Consider the following 25965-nt stretch of genomic DNA (forward strand, 5'->3'; position numbering starts at 1 on the left):
GAGCGGCAACTGCCGCAGGATTTCACTCTCTGTTTCCTTCCCGTTTACCACTCATTCCTGGGACATTATTTGATTGAGATATACTTTTTGAAGAAAGTTTAAAAAAAAGAAAAGACAATTTTCATTGACATTTGAATGTCAGTAATTCAGTAAAAATTATCCTCAGACATTTGATTTAATTTTTCTTTGAAAATATAACATTGTTGTGACTATCTCTGTATGTTCAAATAAATAAAGATATGGATTTTTAGCATGTATTTGTTAAGTCATTACTGTACAGCGTTGCATACTCACTTTTTTTGAGTACTTTAATTCAAATAAAAATCGGAGTAAAATGAAACCATTTTTGCCACTACTTATATTTAATCAAACTCATTTATTTTAGGTAAATTTGAGTTAATTAATAAATTAAGTTTACTCAATAGTGCAGTATATTAAATCTACTCAAAAATATTGCTTGTAATTTGTTGCCTTATTTTTTTTTTTTTTAAGTAATTTTAACGCAGTATTTTTTACAGTGTACAGTGCAGTATTGCCATGAAAAAAAAATTTGTGGCAAAAAAAAACTGCCAAGGATATTTGCGGTTTCCGCTAACAATTATTAGTTAGTTTCTAGGGAAAATCCGAGAACAACTGAAGCTGCGAACCCTGAACCGCGTCTTCGCAGGGGTCTACTGTATATAGATCACTGGACAAATTTTTGAACAACTCAGTTTAAATGGAAATGCATGCAGTTTAATGTCTTAATGTTTCATGAATGGCAAATAAAAAATAGACCAAAGAATCATTAAGTGTACAAATTTTTTATTGAAATTATGATTCATCAAAGTAGCCACCATTTGCTGATATAATAGCCAAACACACATTCTTTCAATAAGTAAAGTAAAAAATTGGTTTGCGATTGTGCAGGTTGGCTCCTTGCTCACTCTTCTATACTATGAGTCTCTTGAACTCGACACTGTCAGTACTGTAACTGAGTTGAGCTTAGCAGATGAGGGCAAAACACACCAAGCTAGGGGATAGTGAAAAGTGCAAGTACTTTTATTAAAAACAATTCCCAAAACAGTGTATCAAAGTACCATGCACAGTTCCTAAATAAATAAATAATCCAGATAAAATGGTGAATATCGAGATTAAAATAATCAAATAAATAAATTCATTAAAAACGAGGTTTAAATTAATGCAGAAGTCTTCTTTAAAATCTTCAGTCCCCAGTGCTTCCCCTTAAAAAACAATGCCTCTCCGGCTTATCCTACTTGGATCTTGCAGCATAGAGAGAAACCACCAACAAGCACAGACATACTTCAAATCTGGTCTGTGTTCCTGCTGCCCAATTCATGGCGTTCCACAGGAGCCACCCAACCTTGCTTCCGCACCCCACTGCTGCCTTAGCACCACAATAACTCCTGCTACCTAGTTGCTCAAGAGGAGTGATCCTCGTGCCCCCTCCACACGCTATTCCTGGGACATCATTCCCGACTGCCTGCTTCTCTCCAAGCAACAGCTCACTCCCGCTCCTTCCTTTCTCTCCGTCTTTTAAACTACCCTCTCTTTTGTTCTTTTCTCTTCTCTCATGTTATCTTGCTCCGGTTCATTTTTAAGGCTCTGTGGGCACAGGATCTCAATCACACACCTCAGGAAGCCGATGAAGTAATTGAGAAAGACTACACTTTCACATGCAGTTGCGTCTCACCCCAATAACCTTATAAACTCCCCAAAACTGCTTGAGATCACCCACAGAGAACGAGCTGGCATATGGATTATTTTATTAAAACAGCCAATTTTTTTGGAGCTGCGGCCCCACTATACCACATGGTGGAAAAGATCTTCCCAAAACTGTTGCAGATGTTCCCACAAATGTGCTGTACTTGTAGATTGCTTTTCTTTCACTCTTCTGTCCAGTTCATCACAAAATAACTCAATGGGCTTCAAATCTCAAGCTGTCGAGTTAGTGAAAGGATAGTTCCTCAGTGTGTGCCACCAGCTGTCAAACATGGCCATTCCATATTTTGTAGTGAATCTTCTTGTTCTTTTTTTTAAATGCAGTTCTGACATAGCCTGGAGGTATGTATTCAGTCATTGTCTTACTGTAGGATGAACCCCTGACCTACTAGATGCAGACGTTACCCTTTTGATTCAGAATTCCAGTCACAATGTGCAAGTCACCAACTCTGTCTCCAGCAAAAAAAAAAAAACCCAGACCATCACACTTCACCCTCCATGTTTGACAGCTGGTGGCACACACTGAGGAACTATCCTTTCACTAACTCGACGGCTTACAAACAACCCGTGTGATGGACCGAAGATTTCAAATTTTGATACATCGGTCCAAAAGACTTTCTTCTTGTCTGTAGTACTCCACAGCAGGTACTTCAGAGCCCTATTTTGTCCCTTAAGGAAAGATTTTCTTATTGCCACTCGCTCTGTCAAACCTACAGTACAAAGTCTCCTTTCCACAGTATAAACAGACTTTTTCTTTTGACCACTGTGAAGCTGTTCTTGAAGCTGTTGTGCTGTAAGGTGCCACTCACGCAAGATGCAACCCTCAGAAACTTGTGACTATGGGTCTGCCAGGTCTCATCCTATACGACATTCTTCCAATTTCCTTTGGATTATGTAGGACACCGTGCTCACTAAAACGTAGATTTTTTTCTGCAATTTCTCTAAATGAAAAGCTACATATCTAAAGGTAATAATGTTCTGTTTCATTTCATTGGTTAACTGCCATTATATTGGAATTTACAACTTTCTACAGTGCACTATTGTCCAAGTAGTACTTCAGAGGGTGTAGTAACACAGTATGTTCCAGCTCTGCTTTAAGACAAAAAAAAGAGTTTTCAAGTAATCAACAAAAGTTGGTACACCTGTGCAAACTATTTAATCAACTTTAATTACAAAAGAGCATCTGTAGGTTGTAACCTATTAGTTGTTCCCTGAAGAAGACCCCCCCCCCTTTTTTTTTACATTTTTGCTAACCTAAACTTTAAATGTAAACCTCTGGCAGTTTACTGCTTACCTTTTCAATATGTTAGGTCACTCATTGCATTTCAACTTATGTTAAATTTAAAGAAAAAAAATCTGTAGTATGTACAGTGCATCCGGAAAGTATTCACAGCACATCACTTTTTCCACATTTTGTTATGTTACAGCCTTATTCCAAAATGGATTAAATTCATTTTTTTCCTCAGAATTCTACACACAACACCCCATCATAATGACAACATGAAAAAATTTTTTTTTCCATTAGAAATAAAAAAAAACTAAGAAATCACATGTACATAAGTATTCACAGCCTTTGCTCAATGCTTTGTCGATGCACCTTGACAGCAATTACAGCCTCAAATCTTTTTGAAAATGATGCCACAAGATTGGCACACCTATACTTGGCCAGTTTCGCCCATTGCTCTTTGCAGCACCTCTCAAGCTCCATCAGGTTGGATGGGAAGCGTCGGTGCACAGCCATTTTATGATCTCTACAGAGATGTTCAAACGGATTCAAGTCTGGGCTCTGGCTGGGCCACTCAAGGACATTCACAGAGTTGTCCTGAAGCCACTCTTTTGATATCTTGGCTGTGTGCTTAGGGTCGTTGTCCTGCTGAAAGATGAACCGTTGCCCCAGTCTGAGGTCAAGAGCGCTCTGGAGCAGGTTTTCATCCAGGAAGTCTCTGTACATTGCTGCAGTCATCTTACCCTTTATCCTGACTAGTCTCCCAGTTCCTGCTGCTGAAAAACATGCCCACTGCATGATGCTGCCACCACCATGCTTCACGTGAGGGATGGTCTTTGTCTCATCAGACCAGAGAATTTTGTTTCTCATGGTCTGAGAGTCCTTCAGGTGCCTTTTGGCAAACTCCAGGCGGGCTGCCATGTGCCTTTTACTAAGGAGTGGCTTCCGTCTGGCCACTCTACCATACAGGCCTGATTGGTGGATTGCTGCAGAGATGGTTGTCCTTCTGGAAGGTTCTCCTCTCTCCACAGAGGACCTCTGGAGCTCTGACAGAGTGACCATCGGGTTCTTGGTCACCTCCCTGACTAAGGCCCTTCTCCCCCGATCGCTCAGTTTAGATGGCCGGCCAGCTCTAGGAAGAGTCCTGGTGGTTTCGTACTTCTTCCACTTATGGATTGTGGAGGCCACTTTGCTCATTGGGACCTTCAAAGCTGCAGAAATTTTTCTGTAACCTTCCCCAGATTTGTGCCTCAAGACAATCCTGTCTTGGAGGTCAACAGACAATTCCTTTGACTTCATGCTTGGTTTGTGCTCTGACATGAACTGTCAACTGTGGGAACTTATATGGACAGATGTGTGCCTTTCCAAATCATGTCCAATCAACTGAATTTACCACAGGTGGACTCCAATTAAGCTGCAGAAACATCTCAAGGATGATCAGGGGAAACAGGCTGTACCTGAGCTCAATTTTGAGCTTCATGGCAAAGGCTGTGAATACTTATGTACATGTGCTTTATTATTACATTATTTTTTTATTTTTATTAAATTTGCAAAAACCTCAAGTAAACTTTTTTCATGTTGTCTTTATGGGGTGTTGTTCATTAAACATGATGACATCGAAATCGGATAGATGCGTACGTTTTATCCAGTACAGCCGACTGTTATAATTTGGGCTTGTCAACATTGTCAGTTCACTAAATAATTAAATGTTGCTTTCATTGTTCGGTGAAGAAGACATTAAGCTGCACAAAAACATGCATGTAAACATAGCCCTAGTTTTGCTGACAGGAGCAACAATGTAGTCATATTTTTCTGTTAAAAAAGGAAGACAACAGGGCTGCTACCTGCTCATTCTGCAAAAATGAGATAATGCCAAGAGGCTGCAGAATTAAATCTTTGAATACCACAAATTTAATTACCCATCTGAACAACCACAATAACGAATTATACACAGACTTTTTAGCAACTAATGCTACCAAAACTAAAGTTAAATCAGATGCTACCGGGCCCACTAGCAGTAGCCTCATACAGCAAACCCTTCAAAACATTAAGACATTTCCACAAGACTGCACCAGAGCTAAAGGCATAACTACTAAAATAATGGAAATGAACGCACTTGATGACCAACCTTTTTCCCTAGCTGAGGACGAGGGCTTTCGTTGGCTACTACATCATTTAGAACCTCTGTACATTCTTCCATGCTGGCGATACTTTGCAGATGTCTCACTGCTAGCATTATATGATGTGATTACTACACATATCCACAAGGTTTTAAGAAACAATGTCACCAGCATTAGCTTCACTACAGGTATGTGGAGTTCAGAGGTCAGCCCCATGAGTATGTTGAGTCTAATGAGACACACTGGATTGATGAAAATTTGGAGACAAAAAGAATAGTCTTGCATAATAATGATTTATACGGCTCTCATTCTGCAACTTTCATTGCACAAGCTTTTGATTCCATGTTAGCAAAGTGGAACATTTCAAAAATTAATGTGCACATTGTGCTTTGCAACAACGCTCACAATATGGCAAAAGCTATGGAAGAAAGTGCCATTAAAAGTTTAAGCTGCATGGCTCACACTTTGCAGCTTGCTGTAAATGCAGGCTTATTGAGCCAGAGAAGTTACTCATTTTAAGCACTCGCAGCTCACTATTTCATGGCTGAGAGAAATACAAACAGACCTTTGTACTCCAACAAGAATGCTTCAGCAGGACGCCTGACTCGTCAGAACAGCACGTATTATTTGCTGAAAAGTCTGGCTGATTACAAGCGCACTATTGCTGCATATGGTGCTGAACACAAGTTTCCTGCCTCTCTCACAGTGCATCAGTGGGCACTTGTGGAAAATGTGATTACTCTACTTGAACCATTCGAGAAACTTACTAAAGACATAAGCGAGCATTCATCTCCAATTGCAAATTACAAAAAACAAAATCACCCTAAAATATACAGCAGTCTCTTAATATTTCAAGGCACACCTGTGTTACAAAGTGTTTCACTGTGGAACAGCTTGTGCTGCATCTCTTAAAAGTCCATCTGCATCATAATTTATAGAATGCCCTTTATATGACCCAAATCATTATATGTCAAGCTTTCAACGTCACAAGTTTTTATTAATGGCAGTGGTTGGTATAGGCGATTGTCTTATTTTTCTTTATCACATATCTGGTCAAACTATTAATAATTTATTACCTTTTATTATAACATAGGTAAATGTTTGTAATTTTTTTTTATTTCTTTCAGCTGAATAACTATCTAAGTGAGCCCCCAATCTCCAGAAATAACTGTGCCCTCCAGTATTCGAAAAGTAATGCAGCCTGTTTCCCAACCTTGGCCAAGGCAGCAGTCAAGTACCTATTGATACCTTGTACCAGTGTAGACATTCAACACATTTTTTCAGCTTTGTCAAATATAGTAAATGAAAAGAGAAGCAGTCTTGCTAGTGAAAAGGCAGAAATGCTTCTTTTTGTTAAGCAAAAAATCCCATTTGTGCTTTTAAAGAAGCCAACTTACCAGGGTTACTGGCCTCATTGTACCTTTTATTTTATTTTTACTTAAAGTAATACACTGTATGTCTAATTATGGCACAAAGCATATGCATTCATTGTTGTTAATATACCCAATGTAATGTTCTGTAATGGAGTATTCTTTTCTTTTGGGAGTATTGATATGCTTAAGTTACCCAGAATGTGTACATTAAGCAGATTTTTGTACAAGACCTGGAGTATTTTTTCTATATTGACAGGCCATATCTTGCTCTTTTTCCTCTCAGAGAAAGTACTGGCTACTTATATCTATAGCAAATAACAACATAAAAGTCAGCAAGTTAATAGCAAAAAGTTAACCTCTGTTTCACATGCAACTGTTGTTTCTTTGATAATGCATAATACATTTTTATCATAACTAAAACATTCAAACTTAAAAATATAAAAAATATATCGGTCATCAGTTATTGGTATTGACAAAGATGAACAAAAACATATTGGTTATCGTTATTGCCCAGACTTTCCATATTGGTACATCACTAATAATATATATATATATATATATATATATATATATATATATATATAAAATATGTATATATCTATCTATCTATATATATATATATATACATATGTACACATACATATACACACACACAACTGTAGATGGTGGAAAAACTATGAATGGGTCACATTAAAGAAAAGATTAAACTTCTCTGATACACAGTAAAATCCACTAAACAAAATAATCAAATAAACAGAATAAGTGGACAAAAATGCATTGCAGTTCCTTATATATTCATGAAAGAAAACTACACTAGCATGCCTATCTGCTACCACCTAGTGGTAGGAAAAAAACAAATGTTTTTAGAGAAAGGCAATGATCATGAAGCTTTTTTAAACAGAAATTCAAAGATTGTTTGAACAGATCTTCTTTAACAATGTAATCATTACAAACAACACTTAATTTTGTCTTACAGTGCTGCAAATACCAAAATAAAACCTCAGATGGGCATAAATATCCATATGCACAATTGAGATCTCTGGGGAACCCAAAAAAAAATGAAAACGAGAAAATAAGAAATTGAATAGTTGTAAATAGGAGTTATACTGGAAAAGTTGGCCAAGTAGCATGTCTTTAATTTAAATATGAGATACTATGCAAGTAGTACATTTGATTAAGTCACTGTATTTTGAAAGAGTTAAATTCTTAGTCAGCATGCTAAAATAATCTCTGACTGCTGACAGGAAGATAAATAAGTACCAATTTTTATTATATGAATACTGATGATACTCGTTACTGATGTTGTGAATACTACTACTACTAAGACAACATTTAAGTAACACAAAAACTATTTGTTTTCACTAAATATTTTACTTTTATTTACTATGATACACAGTATTTTTAACAAGGCAAGGTCAAGGAGGCTGTTCAACATTAAGGCTCACTGCTAATTAATGAAATGGCATTCACTTTCAGACTTAACATAACATAACATAACATACCCCACTCTAATATTTATCTGGAAAAAATAATGCCACCACAAAAATTACTGTTTTTATCCCTAGTCATCTTTGCATCAAGACAGGAAAGTGTTTCATATATAGAGCAGGCTAAATAAAATGGTAATCCACTGACACTTAAAATGTTGATCACCATGTACTTCTGTTTAGTTCATTATGTCAAAGACCAAAAGTGTTGGGAGATTCCATATATTTAGCATCGACACTGACTGGCAAAGAGAAAGTTTGTAAAATAGTGTAACCACCTGAAAGGCAGCCAATAACACTTAATAAGGACAGGTTTAAATTACTGAAAATCAATCGAAAGTGTCAAATTGCAATTATAATTACAAAATAGAGAATTCACTTGTCCTTGGTCTCTTTTGAAATACACTTTTACTCTCTACACTGGTTAGTGTTTTTGGGAATGACTCACTGTCTACCATTTTCTTTGTTGGATACAAAATGTTGACTGGCCCTTACCATCAAGACCCAGGAACAAGACCGATTTTTTTCATCACTGCCAGTTTCATAGATCAGATATTTCAAATGAATAAGTAACAAACTGCCTAAATTATTCAGGCAGTTCAGACTAAACACAAGAACCACTCAAGAAACTAGCTACATACAGTATAATCATGCCCCTAGAAGGTGGACATGTGTATACAACACAGAGACAAAACAGAAATCTGATTTTAATTTTTATAATAACAGTATCTCACAAAATTGAAAATATCTCCATAAAAAATAAGTTAGACTTTTTCATTTTGCAAACATATTTCTTTATACAGATATATTTGATACGTTATAGTGCTTTTAATCCACACATGGAACAAACACCATATTAGTAACCACTGTAATCCTCTTAGATATACAGTTTTGTATAAAAATAACAAATACAGTTTCACTCACCAAAGCAAATGTGTGGGCAAACAATCGCACACTATGATCACATAGAATTATTAATTAATTTAACTTTTATGAAATAATTACAACTAGTATAGTAAGTGATAACTATTGGTAAATCACACTAAACAAGTCTGATGTAATGATCTTTAAAGTTTAAACAAACACATCCTGTGTGGTGGTTAGGCTAAAAAGACGAACATTTTAACAAAATAGGTCAAGGATCTCAATTCTTAACCTTGTCTAGGGAGCCAAAAGATTGACGACTAGACCTATATCATAGTGCATATTTCCTTATACTATTTCTGAATTAAATCCATCAGCTTGAAACCAAAACATCAGAAAATGCTGCTGCATCACTTTGGATGACTGCATCAACTGATATATTTGTCTTTAAAGGCATCCTAGACATACAACTAGAACGAAAACTGGGGACCAAATTCTTAAGTGTGACTTTATATGGGTAAATTTTAATTTATGAGCTTAAGTTGTGTGAGAAGGCACTCAAACTGCCAGTTTTTCTATATTATCTACAGGAATATGAATGAGACTGTATTTCATACCACTTGCTATTTTGAACTCAACTCTCCTTTATCAGCTTAGGCTGGGTATTTTTTTAAGCTTCAGTGTAAATTTAAAATGGGGAAAATGATGGCATGTTTTATTGTAATTATTGTGATCCTAACTCATTATGAAAATGGAGTCGGTTGTGTGGTTATCACCACCTGCTCTAGACCTTCTAATGGAGCAAGGCCAAAAGTTATATGTACAAAACTGACTGATCCAGCATCAAATATGACAGAGAAACAGCACCGGACCGGAATAATGGTGAGAAATTACTCCACTCCAAATTGTAATAATAATATGGTCCCACCCAGGGCAACAAATGGCCTTGACCAAGTAATGAAAATGCTTTATTAATGAAAGTTAAATGTAGTGTGCAAGAAACAAGCTTAGATTACTTGGTTAAAAGCCAAGTGTGCTAACCATTGCATGGTATTGTTTCTCTGTCGACACTGTCACACTGTAGTATTGGGGAGGTGAGGTTTAATGTCACAAGTTATACGGCAAAATGTGACCTTTGGTTTAGAAGTAGCTGTAAAATGAAAAACAAAACTGTGCACAAAAAACAAATTAATCTTTACTCTGTCATTAGAGATACACAGAGTAGACGTGAGAGCAAGGAAAAACTGAATGAGATGTTGTAATTTACTTTTCATAATGTAAACTAGAATATATATAGGTTTTTACTGTTTTATTTATTTAAACATAATACACCGAACTCTGTAAAGCACAATGATATAGTTGTTTGTGCTGCTACCTCACAGTTCTAAAGACCTGTGTTCAAATCATGGCTTATGTGTGGGTGTGCCCTGTGATAGACCTGTTCCCCATCTTGGTCTAGATCCCGTCTTCTGCCACTTAGGTTAATAAGCAGATTTGTATATGAATGGAAGGATGAATAGATTGTTTATAATACTACTACACCTACAATAAAATATCTAATTTTACATCCATCCATTGTGTTATAATGAAGAAATAAAAGAAAAATTAAGTTTTGAGCAGCATGGTGAAAGTGAGTAGTATTATTTCATGCTAACTGATGATTTTACATTTTACACTGGCATGACAGAGTGTGGGTGTTTGTGTATGTGTGTGGATCCTGCAACTGACTGGCACTCTATTTAGTACAGTTTCCTGCCTTTAGCCCAGGGCCATTAGGATAGGCCCTGGATGACTGCCACTCAAATTATGCCAAGCAAGTATGAGAGTTAGATGACATACCAAAATTTTTATTTATGAATTTTAACTCAGCTTAAAATTATTTTCAGTTTAGTACTGTACAAGCCAAGGGTAATGTATCTTAATAATACCAAGCACTGGGGATAAAGAAAATCTGTATGTTAAGAATAAGTGCAAATAGACTATCTACACGACAGCTTTTTGGTACCTGCTGATAATGCTTTTCATCTGACTATCTTTCTCCTCCTGTTGTCGTCTCAGTCTCTCTTCACTGTCCTCTAGTCTTGCTTTATACTCCACTAGTAGTTTCTGCATCTGTTGTTCTTGGGCCAGCAGCCGCCTCTCGTACTCTTCTAGGCGACGGTTTGACACACGCAATTTGTCTTTCAGCTTGGCAATCTCTTGTTCATACTGGAAAAGGCAAACAAAGGTGTCAATTTATAAACTGGAAAACATGACTTAAACAGGCAGTTTAAAAGATTCATGTTTTAAATATATTAACATTAAAAACATACACATGGCAAATTCTTCTACAACATTACAGCCATTAAGAAAATATTATTCTACGAGGTCCTTAAAGGAAAAAAAACACTTTGCTATATAAAATATCCACATACTGTAAATAGCATGAACTGTTCTTACCTTTTCTGCATGTTTGCTCTCATCAGCACACTGTTCTGAAACTTCCTCATCATCATACTGTCCATTGTTAAGCACCCATGCAGCTGTCCTCTCCACAGGAGACATGGTAATGGATTCAACAGGTGACTGAACCTAAAAAAATAGTTTGAGTGCATTTCTAAACAATATATCACTTAAAGTGTGTGCACTATACAGCATTTTTAGTAAAAGGCCAAAGTAATTATATAATGTGTTGTAAAGTGTGTAACAAATAAGCAAATATTCCTGTTGTTTACAAGGATCAATATACAAAACAGACATGACATATTCTATCACTATCATTTTTTCATCCTATTGTCCTATTTTGAGAAACTATAAAGAAAACTACAGATAATTTTAGTAACAGAATTAGGAGTGCAGTGAATTTTCCACATTCATTCACTCACTCACTCATTATTTCTGTCAGTGCCTATACACTTTATAATATCCTAAATAAGGACACTTCTTTGCAAACAACAGCGGTAACACAACAAAGCACACAACAATGGCTTAATATTCAAGAGTGAGAAATTGTATAAGGCAAGTATTCTTTTAAAATACATACTTATTGTTTAATGTTCTTACATAAATTTCTTGAAAAGTGAATCTGAAAAAATAGAGATATTTACTGTCTAGGGTACAGTATATACTGTAAGCTGACATTAGTATAGTTGATATGAACCACTATATAGAACACTGATTCAAACAAGATATTACTCCCAAAGTAAAAGACTAAAAAACACACCTGTTGAGGCTGCTGCTGTTTATGAGTCATTCGTGATTTGGGCACAGGGCTATCCCTAGATGATGTTGATTGCTGCCTAGACCGGTTTCCATTTTGCAAAGGTGCTTCAACGTTCACTGTCATTCCTGTCACACTACTTGTGCTTCGCAGAGAGGTACTGTGTGGTATGGACCTTGAAGTTCTAGCACCTCCACTACCACTCCTACTCTGCTGCTCTACTCTTACAATCTGGGCCTGTCCTGTGCTGTTTTGCCTAGGAAGGGCAACAGGCTGGGGAGTAGCATGGCGATCTGGCATAGTGTGCCTCCGGGTTACACACTCTTCGCTTTGTGTGCTACGCCGGCTAAAATCCTCTATGCTGCTGTTGGAAGGACCACTTAGTTTCCCTGCTCCTACAAATTCTTCACTGTTACTTTGACTGCGTGAGCTCTCAGTGCTTAGGTTTTCTGAGCTGGAGTCTGGTCCACACACCGGTTGAGGTGGATTGTTAAGATGATAAACTGGATTCTGGAAGGAAAGAGGCTGCAGGCTGCCAGGTTGATTAACTGCAGGGTGAAGAGGACGACGGATCTGTGGTGCGCTTTGTGGAAGGTTCTGGGGTTCTCTCTGCATTTTTGTTGTAAGCTGATGCTGGTTTAATGAATGAGGATGTCCTGTGACAGAAAGCTGACTTCCAGCCAGCCTTGCAGACACTTCATGGATAGGAGGCCTTTCTGTTTGGTTCATGTGACCTTCCTGCAAATCCATGAGGGAAACACTCCGACCATTTGTCAGTAGGTTCTCCCGTTCTTCCTTATCAGAGTAGCTTATACTCTGGGTAGAGGACTGCTGCCCTGAAAGTGCATGCTTTGCTCGAATAAATCCATCCAAGTGTTCTGAAGGTGGAGATTTTGCTTTATGTACATCACTATAGGAATAAATATATATTATTACAGATTAGAATAATTACAAAATTATTTTACTAAGTATTTAATAAGACCAGATTTACTGTTTCCCTAAATATTTTTAGAAAATTACAATCTTTTATTCTTAAGAACATGATATTTATCCCAACAATTTATAATCACAATTTTTGGCAGTTATTAAGTCTATACCTTGATCATTTTATCAATTTAAAGATACCATCCTTTATTTAAAACTGAGTGAGCAAAATTTTTCTTATACAATTTTAAAAATGTACAACCTACACCATTCATTGCACTGATTGTGAAAAAGTCCCATTATATACACATTAACTGGCATGTGTGCATGTACTGTACATGTACTGGCATACTGCAATGTATACTCAACAACTTTCAGTTTCCCATCATCGGCCAAAGTGGGAAGTGTCCGGCCAAATTGGGAAATGGCTAATGTCACTGTAAATGTCCGATCTTTTCCTCGATTTCGGGATTTGGCCAGCCAGTTTGCAAAATGGCTAAGTGATCGGCCAAAGTCGGAAGAACAAAAGGCATGAGCAGTGATTTGTTGCGCACTTAGTAGTGCAATTGCATCGAGTGTAGCCTTGCCCGCCGGTCTGTGATTGTGAAGACGCGACAGTTCGTAGTAATTTTTTCTTCTGTGCCTAAGGATTCCAGTGTGAGTAGTTTCTCATGCAGAATGGAAAACTCACTTCTGAAACAGCATCTGAAAGTTTTTAAGCATCTTCGCACCTTGAGTGGACATTCTTACATCAGCACATCGAAATTTGGCCAGGGAGTTCTCGCCACTTCACGAAATGGCTGGCCAAAGTAGCATATACACTAGTCATTTCTAGTAATTCGGACTTTGGCCACATCTCGCAGCCAAAATGTGAAACAGCCGGCCAATTCCGAAACTGGCAGAACTTCGGGTTTTGGTCGTAACAAACACAAATGCTGTGAATCTGCATTGTTAATTAAGACCTGAGGTTATTTGTTCAAACAGAAATCAGCATAAATGCATCACAAAGTTGTATGCCATATTACAACTCCAAGTTTATTTATTATTTATTAAATTAATAGTTATCCCAATCTTTAACATCTCTGAAATAATTTTTTTTAGTTGAAAAAATGTGGGATCTAACTAAAAACCAAACCACGAATCATAATTCAAAGTCTGAGCCGTTGTAATAAATTCTTGCAAAAAAGATACAAGAAACACTGATACACACTGGTTTGTTCTGAATGAAATCCACAATCTTGAACACGGATAACCATGTAACACCACTTTTTTAATCATCCTGTCACAACGACTGATCTGCAAAACCATACCCATATTAACAAGCTGTTGCATGAAAGTAAAAGAACAACAAAAAGAAAGCAAATAGAAAAGAAAATGGTGTTGAAGCGATATTCAAAACATACAAGTCTAACATTAATAAAAAAACTAAAATCAAAATATACAATGCAAACAAAAATTCCATAAGATTCCCAGATGTTAAGAAAATGTTGGAAAAGGTTAATTTGAAGATAATTTTGAAGGAACAAAAAACTAGACCAAGTAAAATTTACAAAGATTAGCATATCGCAACAGTGTGCAATTCTGTACATTTTATTTCAACACTAACAATGTAAGAGGTATTAATTTCATTAAATGATAGTATAAACTTGTAAAACAAACTTGACAACTGATATTGTTTTGAAATGTCTGTGTCATTCTGTGAATCAATTATATTAACCTCTACAAAATATTTTTGAGAACATATGGAATGGGTGGCTCCTGAGGACAAGTGACAACAAATTTAAAGGGGTGATGGACACATTCAAACAAGGTGACACGCAGAATTAAATGTGGTGCTGCACAATTAAAAAATAAATGGCAAGAACAATTAAACAAGGTAACGCAAGCATTCAAACGAGGTGATGCACTCACAATCAGAGGGGTTACGACAAGTAAAAGTGTACGGAAAGGGTAGGTACCGTGGCAAAACTAAAAAAAAACATTGATTGTTGGCAAGGTTTGTCTGTCAGTCCACTGGGGAAGTTTTCGGTTAAGTCGTGTGCCGAGAGAAGGAAAGTTAACATAGCATTTTTTTTTTCAATTAAATTGTTGGTGAACACAGTTCCCGGTCTATGTACACGATGGTATACATTAACAGGCGGACATAAAGAGCTATATAAAAAAATAGGACCCCAAAGTAAACTGGGGTGCTCCCCGTTCTTTTTTTTGCCTACAGTGAGCCGTTTGATAGTTTTTCCCAGTTTGTTAAGATTCCACATAAAATTTTATTGTAATAACAATCACTAAGGGAATTTATTTGTAATCTAATGTAATGCTCCATGGTGATTTTAATTTTGATCAAGTGCTGTATCACTGGAGAGGTATAGCAGAAAGAGACAAAAAAAAAAAAATTGGGAGCACTCCAGTTTACTTTGGAGTCATTTTTTTGTATTAATAACATTTTATTTATTCTTTTTTTGAAAGAAATCATTTAGGATACATTCAGTTACAGGACTGAAAGCAACAATTGTAAAAGGAATCGTATAGATAAGTGCCTCATTAATATTAGATTATTAGATTACACTACTTAAAGGAATGTCTGGTTGTCCTGAACAAGTAATACTGTGCAATTACTCAGAACTGTCAGACATATGGACACTCGGAGCACATATAAATCCTAAACATGACGGTTGATTTTTTGTCTCTTTTGCTGCTATACCTCTCCAATGATACAACACCCGATTGAATGAAAATCACCAGGGAATGCCACGTTAGATTACAAATAAATTCCTTTAGCGATTGTTGTTACAATAAAATGGTATGTAGAATCTTAAACTATCAAGAACCACACACTGTAGACAAAAAAAAACAAACTTTTGCATGGGGGGAAAAAAAAAAGAAATAGATGTCCACCTGTTAATGTACACCATCATGTACATACACTTTTACACTTTAGTAACACTTTTACTTGTCGTTACTCCTCTGATTGAGAGCGCGTCATCTCTAATTTTGCGTGGCACTACATTTAATTTTGTGTGTCACCTCGTTTGAATGTGTGTGTCACACCTTTAAATTTTTTGCCACTTGCCCTTCAGGGACACTGCAGTTTCCAGGTGGAGAATTAATCACAAAAAGTCAGCACATGAGGCATTCAGAATCACATTTTATTTGGCTGCAGTATGATAGCAGGCAAAAATGAAACAGCAGGTAAAAATGAAATTACAAGTGGCATCTGGTGATGCTATTTTGTCCATACAGGCATGTTTTTCAAAATAGTCCTGACACTATAAAAACTGTCTTTGAATGCAACGGAAGCAAGATACAAAGTGACGGAAAAAAGCTGAGATTTTAGTAAACAATATTTATATTGCACTATCAAAGCGTGGAACTAATTAAGCTAAGCTCAATTGTTCATCTCATGATATTAGTGTGATTTGTTCATCACACCAACTTTTGTATTATAAACACAGAATAAATATACTCATTATAGATTAGTAGCAGGCATGTTTGCCATGTTTTCTGAATACTGACAAATTATACAGAGTACTATAAATGTGGAAACATCCACCTCATAAAATTGCCATTAGATCCCAAGCGATTTGGGGAGTATCAGCTGCTTCATTGACTAATACAGCACTTTAAAGAATATAATTGTTTCCTCAGTATGCATACTTTTAGCATTCATCCAAAATCATTGCTATTATTTGTACACATTCAATGAAAGTTACTGCACCTATATGTGTGCTTAATAGATTGAGAACCAGGTCACTTTAGTTGTGAATCAGCATCTTTATCCCCTTAACTACTTAATAATGAAAATTATATATTTTAAAAATAATTATTCTTAACTCCTCTTTCCCAAAGATATTTCCCAAGGTAAGAAAATAATTAAAAAGTTCAAGTGGCCAGTTCTTTTAAAGAAAATTCAATCAGTTAATAAGAAAGACTGCAGTCTGGCAAGCCCAGATAGATAGATAGATATAGATAGATAGCTAGATAGATAGATAACAAAGAAATATGATCTGCACATTCCTAGTCATATCATGAAAGGACACAAAAAGTTGGTTTGCAGATTATCTAAGCAAGAACGTGTCTCTTAACTAATGTGGCCATTTTATAACATTATACATGTGCCCCTTTGTAATACTTCCTGCAACCATTATTTTACCTGCTTCAGCTCTTACATGGTGTGCTTTACAGAGGTAATTAAGGATTTGTTGCTTACTTTGCATAAATTGTTGTGATACTGAAGCTCCAGCAGTGATTTGTATGTAATTATTTTTACAATTTGATAAACAAAACACTACTGTACCTATCTCCAGGGTCTTCAAATATCCTCTGAAGTCCAGAAGAGATGCTGCCACTTATATTTTGAGAAGAACTATGGTCCTGAAACCGTCGCAACTGCTGCTGAATAGGTGTTGGGTTTGAAAGAGACTTGGTGATGTCACTCAGGATACGAGGAAGTGGTCCAAGTTTTGCCACAGTTGCCTGCAGAAAGGAATTTTCACCCTGTGTTGCAAGTTACCATGGCAGCAACATCCCCAGGTTTTCAAATGGGATGGTACAGGTCAGATGGTGGTGGATGTTGGTGGCATGCGCAGGAGCCATAATGCATTGATGCAGGGCCACATAATCATGGAGACACAGTATGGAACGTGGGAAAGGAAGGGGGGGGGGGTAGCAGAACATTGTGAAAATAGATGTAAAGGAAAACAAAGGAAAAGAAATTAGGATAAAAAAAAAAATCATGCTTCTAAAACACTACTGCCATTCCAAATCAAAACTCAACATGCAGAAGCAAACTACTAACAAAGTGTTAGGTTTAACTGAAAATAAATTGAATAAAATGGTTAATTTCAGGTTAAAGGCTGTTTCATGGGAAACAATGAAACAACCTTAACACAAAAAGAATATGATGTGTGGTGGAGAATTAGAAATGGTGAGAATGGGGATGGTAGGTAGTAAGACAGCACTAATGACAGACAGTAATGACTGATTATAGAGTTCAATGATGATGTAATATTACACAATAACATGTACATTTTACACATTTCTGCAGACTGTTTTCTATAACTGAAACATCCCATTCAAGGTATACTCAATAACAGTACAAAGTTAAATAAAAATCTTATAAAAAACAAATCCAAAATTAAAAGGTCACTCCTTTAGTTTTCATTAAGTAAATACTTAAGATGCAGAAAAGGTTAATACAAAAAATAAACACAAAAATTTTCTCAATTCCAGTTATTTTAATACACTTTGGATTCATTTAACTTCAGTGGAATTGCTGATCAGGTAAGTTGTGAAGTAGTTAAAGGTCAATTTATTTTGTGACCCTGCAGTTTTTTGACCGAGGCCATCACAGTCTTATCCTACTTTACACATTTTGCTGTACTAATTAAGAAAAATATGTTTTCTTTAATTAACTGAAAAGCTTTCTGAAGACAGCAAAAAACTTTTTTGTTTTCACTGGGCATCGGTATTATATTTTAAAATGAATTATAAAACTAAACACTCAAAATTATAATAAAAAATTCTCAAAGAAAGCAAGATGTCTAACTTATTAAAGACACCTTGCACTATATTTATCATTGTATGTCATTTAATGGATACTGGCAAATGCAGAATTTCTTCAACCTACAAGAAAGCAACAGCAGATGGTGCTCTTACACATGTATACAAAAAAAATAAATAAAAAATATAAAGCTTAGCTCCTAGAAGAAAAGACCACATTTTTGCATCTTAGACAGATCTTTTATTTCTGTATGAAATGATAAGAAGTTAAAACTAGGGACTAATTGGATTTTTCCAGTCATGCATTAGTGGAGATTAGAAACAAAATGAGTAATAATGGATCAATTCTACATACCTTATCAAGTTGAGATACCACTTCCCATAAAAGAGAATGCAGCACTGAGAGTTCCCTTCCAAGATCAATATATCCTTCAAATCCAGGTGTGTTGGATATTGTATCAAGATTTGAAATTTCCATCAAAAAACGCTTCATTCCAGCCCACTCATGTTCTAGGAAGTCATTCATAAAAGCCATGTATTCTTCTTTGTTACCAAATCTATAAAAGTTTATTTACAAAAATAAGATAGAAAACATTTATATTTTTTGTCTGTAAAAAAGGACAATTTTAAAATAATTAAATGATCTGGAATTCATTTTAGCAAATTCAAGAATGTGTTTAATCATTAATAATTGTGGTCATGGGCAAGAAGCCCCCCTAGAGGTAATAGAAAAAAATGTACATTTCTAATGCCCGAAGTATTGAAATAATGTATGAAATTTGTTACACAGATGTGAAAAGTGTGAATATGACTCACTAACATTTTGAATTATTCTGTATTCCAATATCCCGATTGGCATAAAAAGTAAATCTTAATATTTCATAGACTGAAAAATTTTTTTAGAAGGACACATAACTACTTTATGAGAAAAGGTTTAAAAGGAGTGATGCAGGGTGGTTTTCAAATGAAACCAATCAATTATAAATTTACCTCCTTCTGAATGTATGTGTATATGTATGCTAGCATAATAGTTAAGGCTTTGGACTTTAGGTTTCAAACCCTGAGGCTGAGGGTTCAGATCCCACTACTGACAGTGTGTGACCATGAGCAAGCTTTCGAGGCAACTAAGGGCCCCATCTTGCCAAAAGAAGGGGTGTCTGTTGCCTCGAAAGCTTGCATATTGTAATCGGTTCAGTTAGACAATAAAAGGTGTAATATTACTTGACTTCTCATTGCATCTAAGAAATGGAAACCTGATAATTAATTTGTTAAGTGTTCAAAACGCATCACAATTTGGAAATTGTGACAGAGTACAAAAGGCTCAAAGATTCAATAAGACAAATGTCTGACATGAGGCTAACATTATAGACCTGCTTCTCAGATATCAGAATTCAACAATTCATTCATCTTTGTAAAATCTATTCAATCACGTCAGCTGTAAAGCAGGTGGTTCCACATACAAAGCTAGTTTTGCTATATAAACAAAAACTATAAATAACACATTTGCCTATTTTAATGGAAAACACACATACTGCATTTCAACAAGTTTTGGTAATTATGTTTATTTCATTTTTTTTTACTATTTGGTAATTTTTTGATTTATTATTGTTATTGCATGTAAGCCATATTTAATTGCCTAAAGAATGTAACGTTGTACTACAGTGCTTTAACCAGTTTCTTTCAAAAGGAGTAGCTGAAATGATTTCAGCTGTGTTGACTGAGATATGATATCTAGAATATTGTAAATGAACAAGAATTGACTACTCACTATTATAACAATGCAGTGTCGTTTCAAAGTGGGATTAATTGCTGTATATGAGCTCCAGGTTCAAATCCTGTTATACTTCATGTCTGTGTGGAGTTTGCATGTTTTCCCCAGGTTTGCATTAGCTGTCGCTAGTGTACACTGGTTTACTCCCACATTACAAAGGAATGAATTTTAGGTTAAGTGGGTGAGTGCACCTATTCAGAGTAAATGCCTACATTATCCCAGATAATGTTAGAAAGGAAGAGGCTCATAAAACAGATACATGAATATTTGATAATTTTGAAAACTGACAATACAGCAAGTGGTACACTTCTCCTTCAACGATTCCTGGATTCAAATCCAAACTAGGTAATCTCAGTGTGTGACATTTGCATGTTCTTTCCATATTCGTGTAGGTTTTCTCTTGGTGCTCCCGTTTCCTTCCACTTTTTACAAATTAAGGTTACCATGACTGGTACCTCTAAATTAGTCCTCTGGATGTGTGCAAGTGTACCCTGTGATATAGCCTGTTAGGGGTTGGTTCTTGCCTAATGCTACATATACATGTTGTATACCCATATACCATCCCCCTAGAGGAGAACTAGGGAAATAGGAAACTTATCAAATCAATAAGTAAAAATGGGATAAAAATATTTATAACATTTAATTTTTGCATAGACAGTGATATAATGAGAACAGTTGGGGGAACAGTAAGCAAATAAAATGTAATGATTGGGTTTAGGGTGAGGAAAGGTAAAACTGTGCATGCAAGATAATGCGAGTTTGAGCTTCAGTGGGTACAGGAACAGTAGCGGTGTATCTTCACCATGTACAAAATTCTAAATGTGTATGTTAATTCATGTAAAATATAACACCAAAATAAAAGGAAAGAATCTGAAATAAGAAACAGCATAAAATGAAATTCTAACTTTTTAAAAAAGATAAGGAAAACTTGAATCAACATACTTTGCAAAATTGGCAAGGTTCTGAATGACCTTGGCGATGAGTGTTAGTGTGCGTGATGTTCGGTCATCTGGATACTCTTGCATTAAGTTAAAAAGACTGGGTGACATAATGGCAGGACACAGAAAACGCAGGAAAAGAGAGGCACTGATGAGGCGCTCACTTATATCTTGTTTTCCTCGATTCAAGCAGTGATGTTTCCAAGCTGCAAAAACTTCTTTTAGCTCTCGTGGAAAAACACTTAAATCAAAAGAAAAACAATTCTATATTTGTAAACAAATAAAATTTACAATCCTATATCTATAGACAAAACATTGACAGGCAATAAAAGCTTGGCTGTTTTGTGCTGAGTAACAATGATAACAATCATTAATATTAAAATTCATACAATAATATTCAATAAGTTAAAAAACCTGATTTACAATAAAGAAACTTTGAAAAATAATTGAAAAAAATTAAATATAATCCATGTTTCTTCTTATATAAGGAATATATTGTGACATACAGTTAATGCTCAACTTTCTCAAGAGTAATGTTATTAGATAACAGTGTGAAAGTCAAAAATGCAAATGTTGATAAAATGAACCTATGGCAAATAGAGGGTTAGGCTCCGCGACAGCTAAAAATAATAATCTTTTACTAGTGACTGCTCAAAGTATACTTTTAGGCATAAAATTCTTTATAACAAAACATAATTTCTTATAATATTCGTTTTTCTAACACAATAATCATGAAATAAACCATAAAACGCAGTACATATAATAAAATTGGTAACATGTAGAACATTTTTTCTCGTTAGTTATTCCTAGAATTCCATGACATTTTGTGCTAACATCTCATTAAAAATTTAGTCCCTGATGTAGGAAGATGCTGAGTCTAGTGAGGTCTCAACATCACTTCCGACACTCGGACTTTCATAGCTTGCAGATACTGTTGGGCGGTCACGAAGGACACACTTGCTTGAAGTAATCCACCAGCAATGTCTACTTAAGGGTCTCAGAGTATGGGAGCTTAGTTAAGGTAAGGTGACATTTGACCTTGAGACTGAAATTATGATGGGATCAGCAGCCTCGATGTCTCAAGCCAGCTGGTTGATTCATTCACACCAAACTTACTGCTGACATTCTGGCATAGCATTTATCTACATTAACATCTTTGATTTCTCACTAAGCTGCATAACTGGCTTTGCTTGCTTGGACTTACAGTGCAAAGAATTTCACCTAACATAATTGCAACACATAAATTGATTTAAGCAATACAATGAAAATATGTAATAAATGTATGGGGAACCTTTTTGCAATAGTAGGTTAATAAAAACTGTTTAAACGCCTAGTAGGATACTAGCAACTCTCCAAACCTGCGCGCAATACTCCTCTCATTTTTTTCTGTACTGCGTTGTGAAGCCCATGAATATATGTGATTGTCAATGTGAGAGTAAAAATTAGGTGGGTGACTAATAAAATTGCATGAATGACTGAAATAACGAAAGTTAAATGTGCAATTGTTGAGAATTGACTGCATTTAAAATTTGTCAATCCAAGCCTGGTTAAACTAAAACCAATTTAAATAAAGAAAAATATAGGAAAATTTAAACAAAAACTATACTTTCAAGCCAATTTTTTTCCCTATTTGCTGTGTCTGAATCTAACCCCTAAATGCTTTAACATTCTAAAAACTATGAAATGGTATCTTGCTCCTACCAGTATGAGTTGATAATCTTGCAAAAAGCTAATTCACAACACATTTTGAGGTTGCTCTGGTGTTCTGACAGTTCACTTGATGAACACTTATTTGGATCCACTTCACAATTCTCTTCTGATTCATACAATGCTTTTATAAATTCTCCTATAAATAAAATATGATAAAAAAATAAATTTTAGTTGAAATTTTAAATAATTATTTTTCAAACTGTTGTTGAAATTGGTTAGCCTAATACCTACCAAGGGCATCATGAAGGTATTTTTGCCCAACTAGCTTCAAATATTCTTCAATTGCTTTGGTTGCAAGTGTATTTTCACGGAAGATCAGAACTTCATGTTCTCCACAACGGTCAACTTCCGACATGACCAAATCTGTCAAAAAGTCCTAAAAGAAATGCGAAAATTACAACTGTCTAAATGTAACTCATCTGCAGTACCAGATGCACTAGCAATGTAAATGATTTGTTACACTTACCTTGGCCCTGCCTGTACTTTGTAGTATGTGAACCAGAGCACAGGCCATCTCTTCCTTGTTCTTTACACTGATTACAGGTTCCAAAACTGAGCACAGCATAGTGTAATTATTGGTAATAAATTCAGCAAACTCTTTGTATTGCTCCATTGGAAGAATTGAGATGGTTTGGAATCGGGATTTGATACGAATAGATGGGCCACCTGTTTTGCCTTTGCTTGGTGTTGGTGTGCTAACTGGGTACCACTTTTCCATGAATTGGCGACCTGTGACACTGCTAATAGGAATATTAACAAGACCAACATAATTATTCTTATCCTTCTTCTTCTTCTTGTCCACATCCTTGTAAATATGGACTGTGATATTGCGCACCAGTGGTAAGCTATAAAACTCAAAGTGTTCGCCCCAAAACAAGCTTTCTACTTTGTTTTTGCTTGTAGTGCGAGCATACAAAACATCATCCAGGCACAGTTCACAGAAATATTTTTTCTTAGGTGGTAGGTCTTTAGCTTCAATAATCCATAGCCTCAGAACATTTTCGGCTCTCCTACAATTATCCTGGTAGAAAAGAAAGTAAGCATGTTATGACTTCCATCTTTCTAGGGGAAAAAAAAACAAGATTTGAATATTCCCAATGGTGTATTGAAAAGTCAGTTTATTGTTATAAAGAAGATCATTAGCTCAGATTTGGCCACGATAATTCTAATTGTTTCTCCTGAATGTGAGGTTTAACCATTGTCAAGAATCTCAGCTCCAGTAAACAGGTAAAGGCATTCCCAGGTGGTGGAGGAGTGTCACTGGAACACACTCTCTTTTAAACGTCATTAATAATGAACTCTGACACTTTTTTGGCCTGTTGGTATGTCTCAATCAAATAAGGAGACTGTCCTGCTAACAATGCACAGAAGATCTTCTTCAACTTGACATGGTATCCACCAATGATCCTTAGGGATACTAGCTTTTCATCACAGCTCCTTGCAGTTGCCTCCAAATTAGAGTTTTTTTGAACAGAGTCAATTCAGACTCTACCTACCTAAATTCTACCAAAAAGCAGGAGTAATTTTTATTAACAGAGAACTGTTACTGGATCTCCAAGTTATTAATGTATTGATAATAATGTCTCAATGGAAGGTTACTCATAAGTATACCTGTTACCAGAGTACTGTGGTCCCCGGCCGGGACGCCCGGGAGGATGAGAGGAGGGCTTGTGCCTCCTCCAGACCGAGTGGGGGCGTCCGTCCTGGTTATGCAGGGGGCCTCGGGTAGGGGGCTTTGAGGCCCAGCCCTGTAGGGACCCGTGGCCACCGCCAGGCGGCGCCCCAGTGCCTGTTTATCCCGGGAGCCCGGCACTTCTGCCACACCAGGAAGTGCCGGGGGGAAGACGACCGGGGAGACACGGACGGCTTCTGGGTGCGCAGCCGGCACTTCTGCCACACAGGGGTGTGGCCACTGTTAAGTGCCGGGAAGCTTCTGGAGCCCATCCGGGTTCCCATAAAAGGGGCCGCCTCCCTCCAGTCAGTGGTGGATGTCGGGAGGAAGCAGACAGAGCTGGAGAGAGAGGACGGGAGGCTGCCAGGAAGGCACAAGAGACTGTGGGCCTGGACATTGGCGAAATCGGTGCAAGAAGGCACTGGGGGTGCACGTGAGCACAAACTGTAAATAGTATTGCTTAATAAATGGTGTGTGGTGAAAATATGTTGTCCGTCTGTCTGTGCCGGGGCCAGCGTTCACAGTACCTTGGGCCAAAGTTCAATAATTGACTTTGTAGTTGTGTCTGAGGCTGTATATTCTTGATAGCTGGGTAAAGAGAGATGCTGAGCAGTCAAATAATCACCCCTTAAAACTAAGATTGTCTGAAAGACCTAAAAGGGTAGTGAGTGTGTACAAGAAATAACTAGCAGATGGCTTTAGTTCAGAATGATGGATTCAACAAATAAAATTCATAAATAGCCAAAAACTGAATTCTCATATTTAGCTACAATATGCAAACAATAAACTGAGCCAATCCATTATATTTTTAAATAAATGACATAATATTTTGTCCTTACCTACACAGTGGAGTTTGATATTACTTAAGGAGTGAAGTAAAACAAACTATATGGCTACCTAACAAGTTGTTATTTTCAGAGAAGCAAGCTCTTCTTAAATATACTTCATTCACCACTAAATTTAACGTCATACATTTTGCAACTAGTGAAGTACTCTTCAGTTTAAAAAGCAAACTATATTTGCTGAACAGACCAAAAATCAACAGATTTATACCAGTATGTTACATCTAATGCTTCAATTAAATTAATGATTGTTTTAATGCACTCTGTGATTCATATAGCTTACCTTGTTGGGCTGTACTGTTCTTTTAAGATTCTCCATCCATTTGTCTCTTTCAGCTGCCGATGAGCAGCTGAAACATTTGCTTCCACCAGAATATGTTACCTAAACAGAATCCAAGACATCTAAGATTTTAAGGCTGAAATATTTTGTAGTATTTTTTTTGTCTAAACTGGTGATAAGTGCACCATTCAGAATTACTTTTACAAGATCCTTTTACTACATACACATTTTTGGCTTTGATGTGTATACTTGAAAGATTAATGTTTTCAAGAATCACGATGCAGATAAGTAAAACAAGTAATTTAATAAGATGAGAGTAATTTCTAAGCCATAGAACAAAAT

General features: G+C 36.2%; 1 protein-coding gene across 6 annotated transcripts in view; it reads right to left on the reverse strand.

The window, feature by feature from the left end:
- Positions 1 to 25965, reverse strand: part of rasal2 (RAS protein activator like 2) — a 243142-nt gene that overhangs the window by 14023 nt on the left and 203154 nt on the right. For 4 of the 6 annotated variants that reach the window (XM_039734422.1, XM_039734425.1, XM_039734420.1 and 1 more), the window contains 10 exons: positions 25627 to 25725; positions 23296 to 23850; positions 23061 to 23205; positions 22821 to 22965; positions 21124 to 21360; positions 18766 to 18967; positions 17206 to 17405; positions 11994 to 12900; positions 11231 to 11362; positions 10797 to 10999 (listed from right to left, as the gene is read on the reverse strand). In XM_039734422.1, coding sequence (XP_039590356.1) covers positions 10797 to 10999; positions 11231 to 11362; positions 11994 to 12900; positions 17206 to 17405; positions 18766 to 18967; positions 21124 to 21360; positions 22821 to 22965; positions 23061 to 23205; positions 23296 to 23850; positions 25627 to 25725 — 2825 coding nt within the window. The remainder of the gene's footprint in view (positions 1 to 10796; positions 11000 to 11230; positions 11363 to 11993; positions 12901 to 17205; positions 17406 to 18765; positions 18968 to 21123; positions 21361 to 22820; positions 22966 to 23060; positions 23206 to 23295; positions 23851 to 25626; positions 25726 to 25965) is intronic. The other 2 variants (XM_039734424.1, XM_039734421.1) reach the window with 1 other exon arrangement.

The sequence above is a fragment of the Polypterus senegalus genome, chromosome 14, assembly GCF_016835505.1.
Source record: "Polypterus senegalus isolate Bchr_013 chromosome 14, ASM1683550v1, whole genome shotgun sequence".
Lineage (NCBI taxonomy): Eukaryota > Metazoa > Chordata > Cladistia > Polypteriformes > Polypteridae > Polypterus > Polypterus senegalus.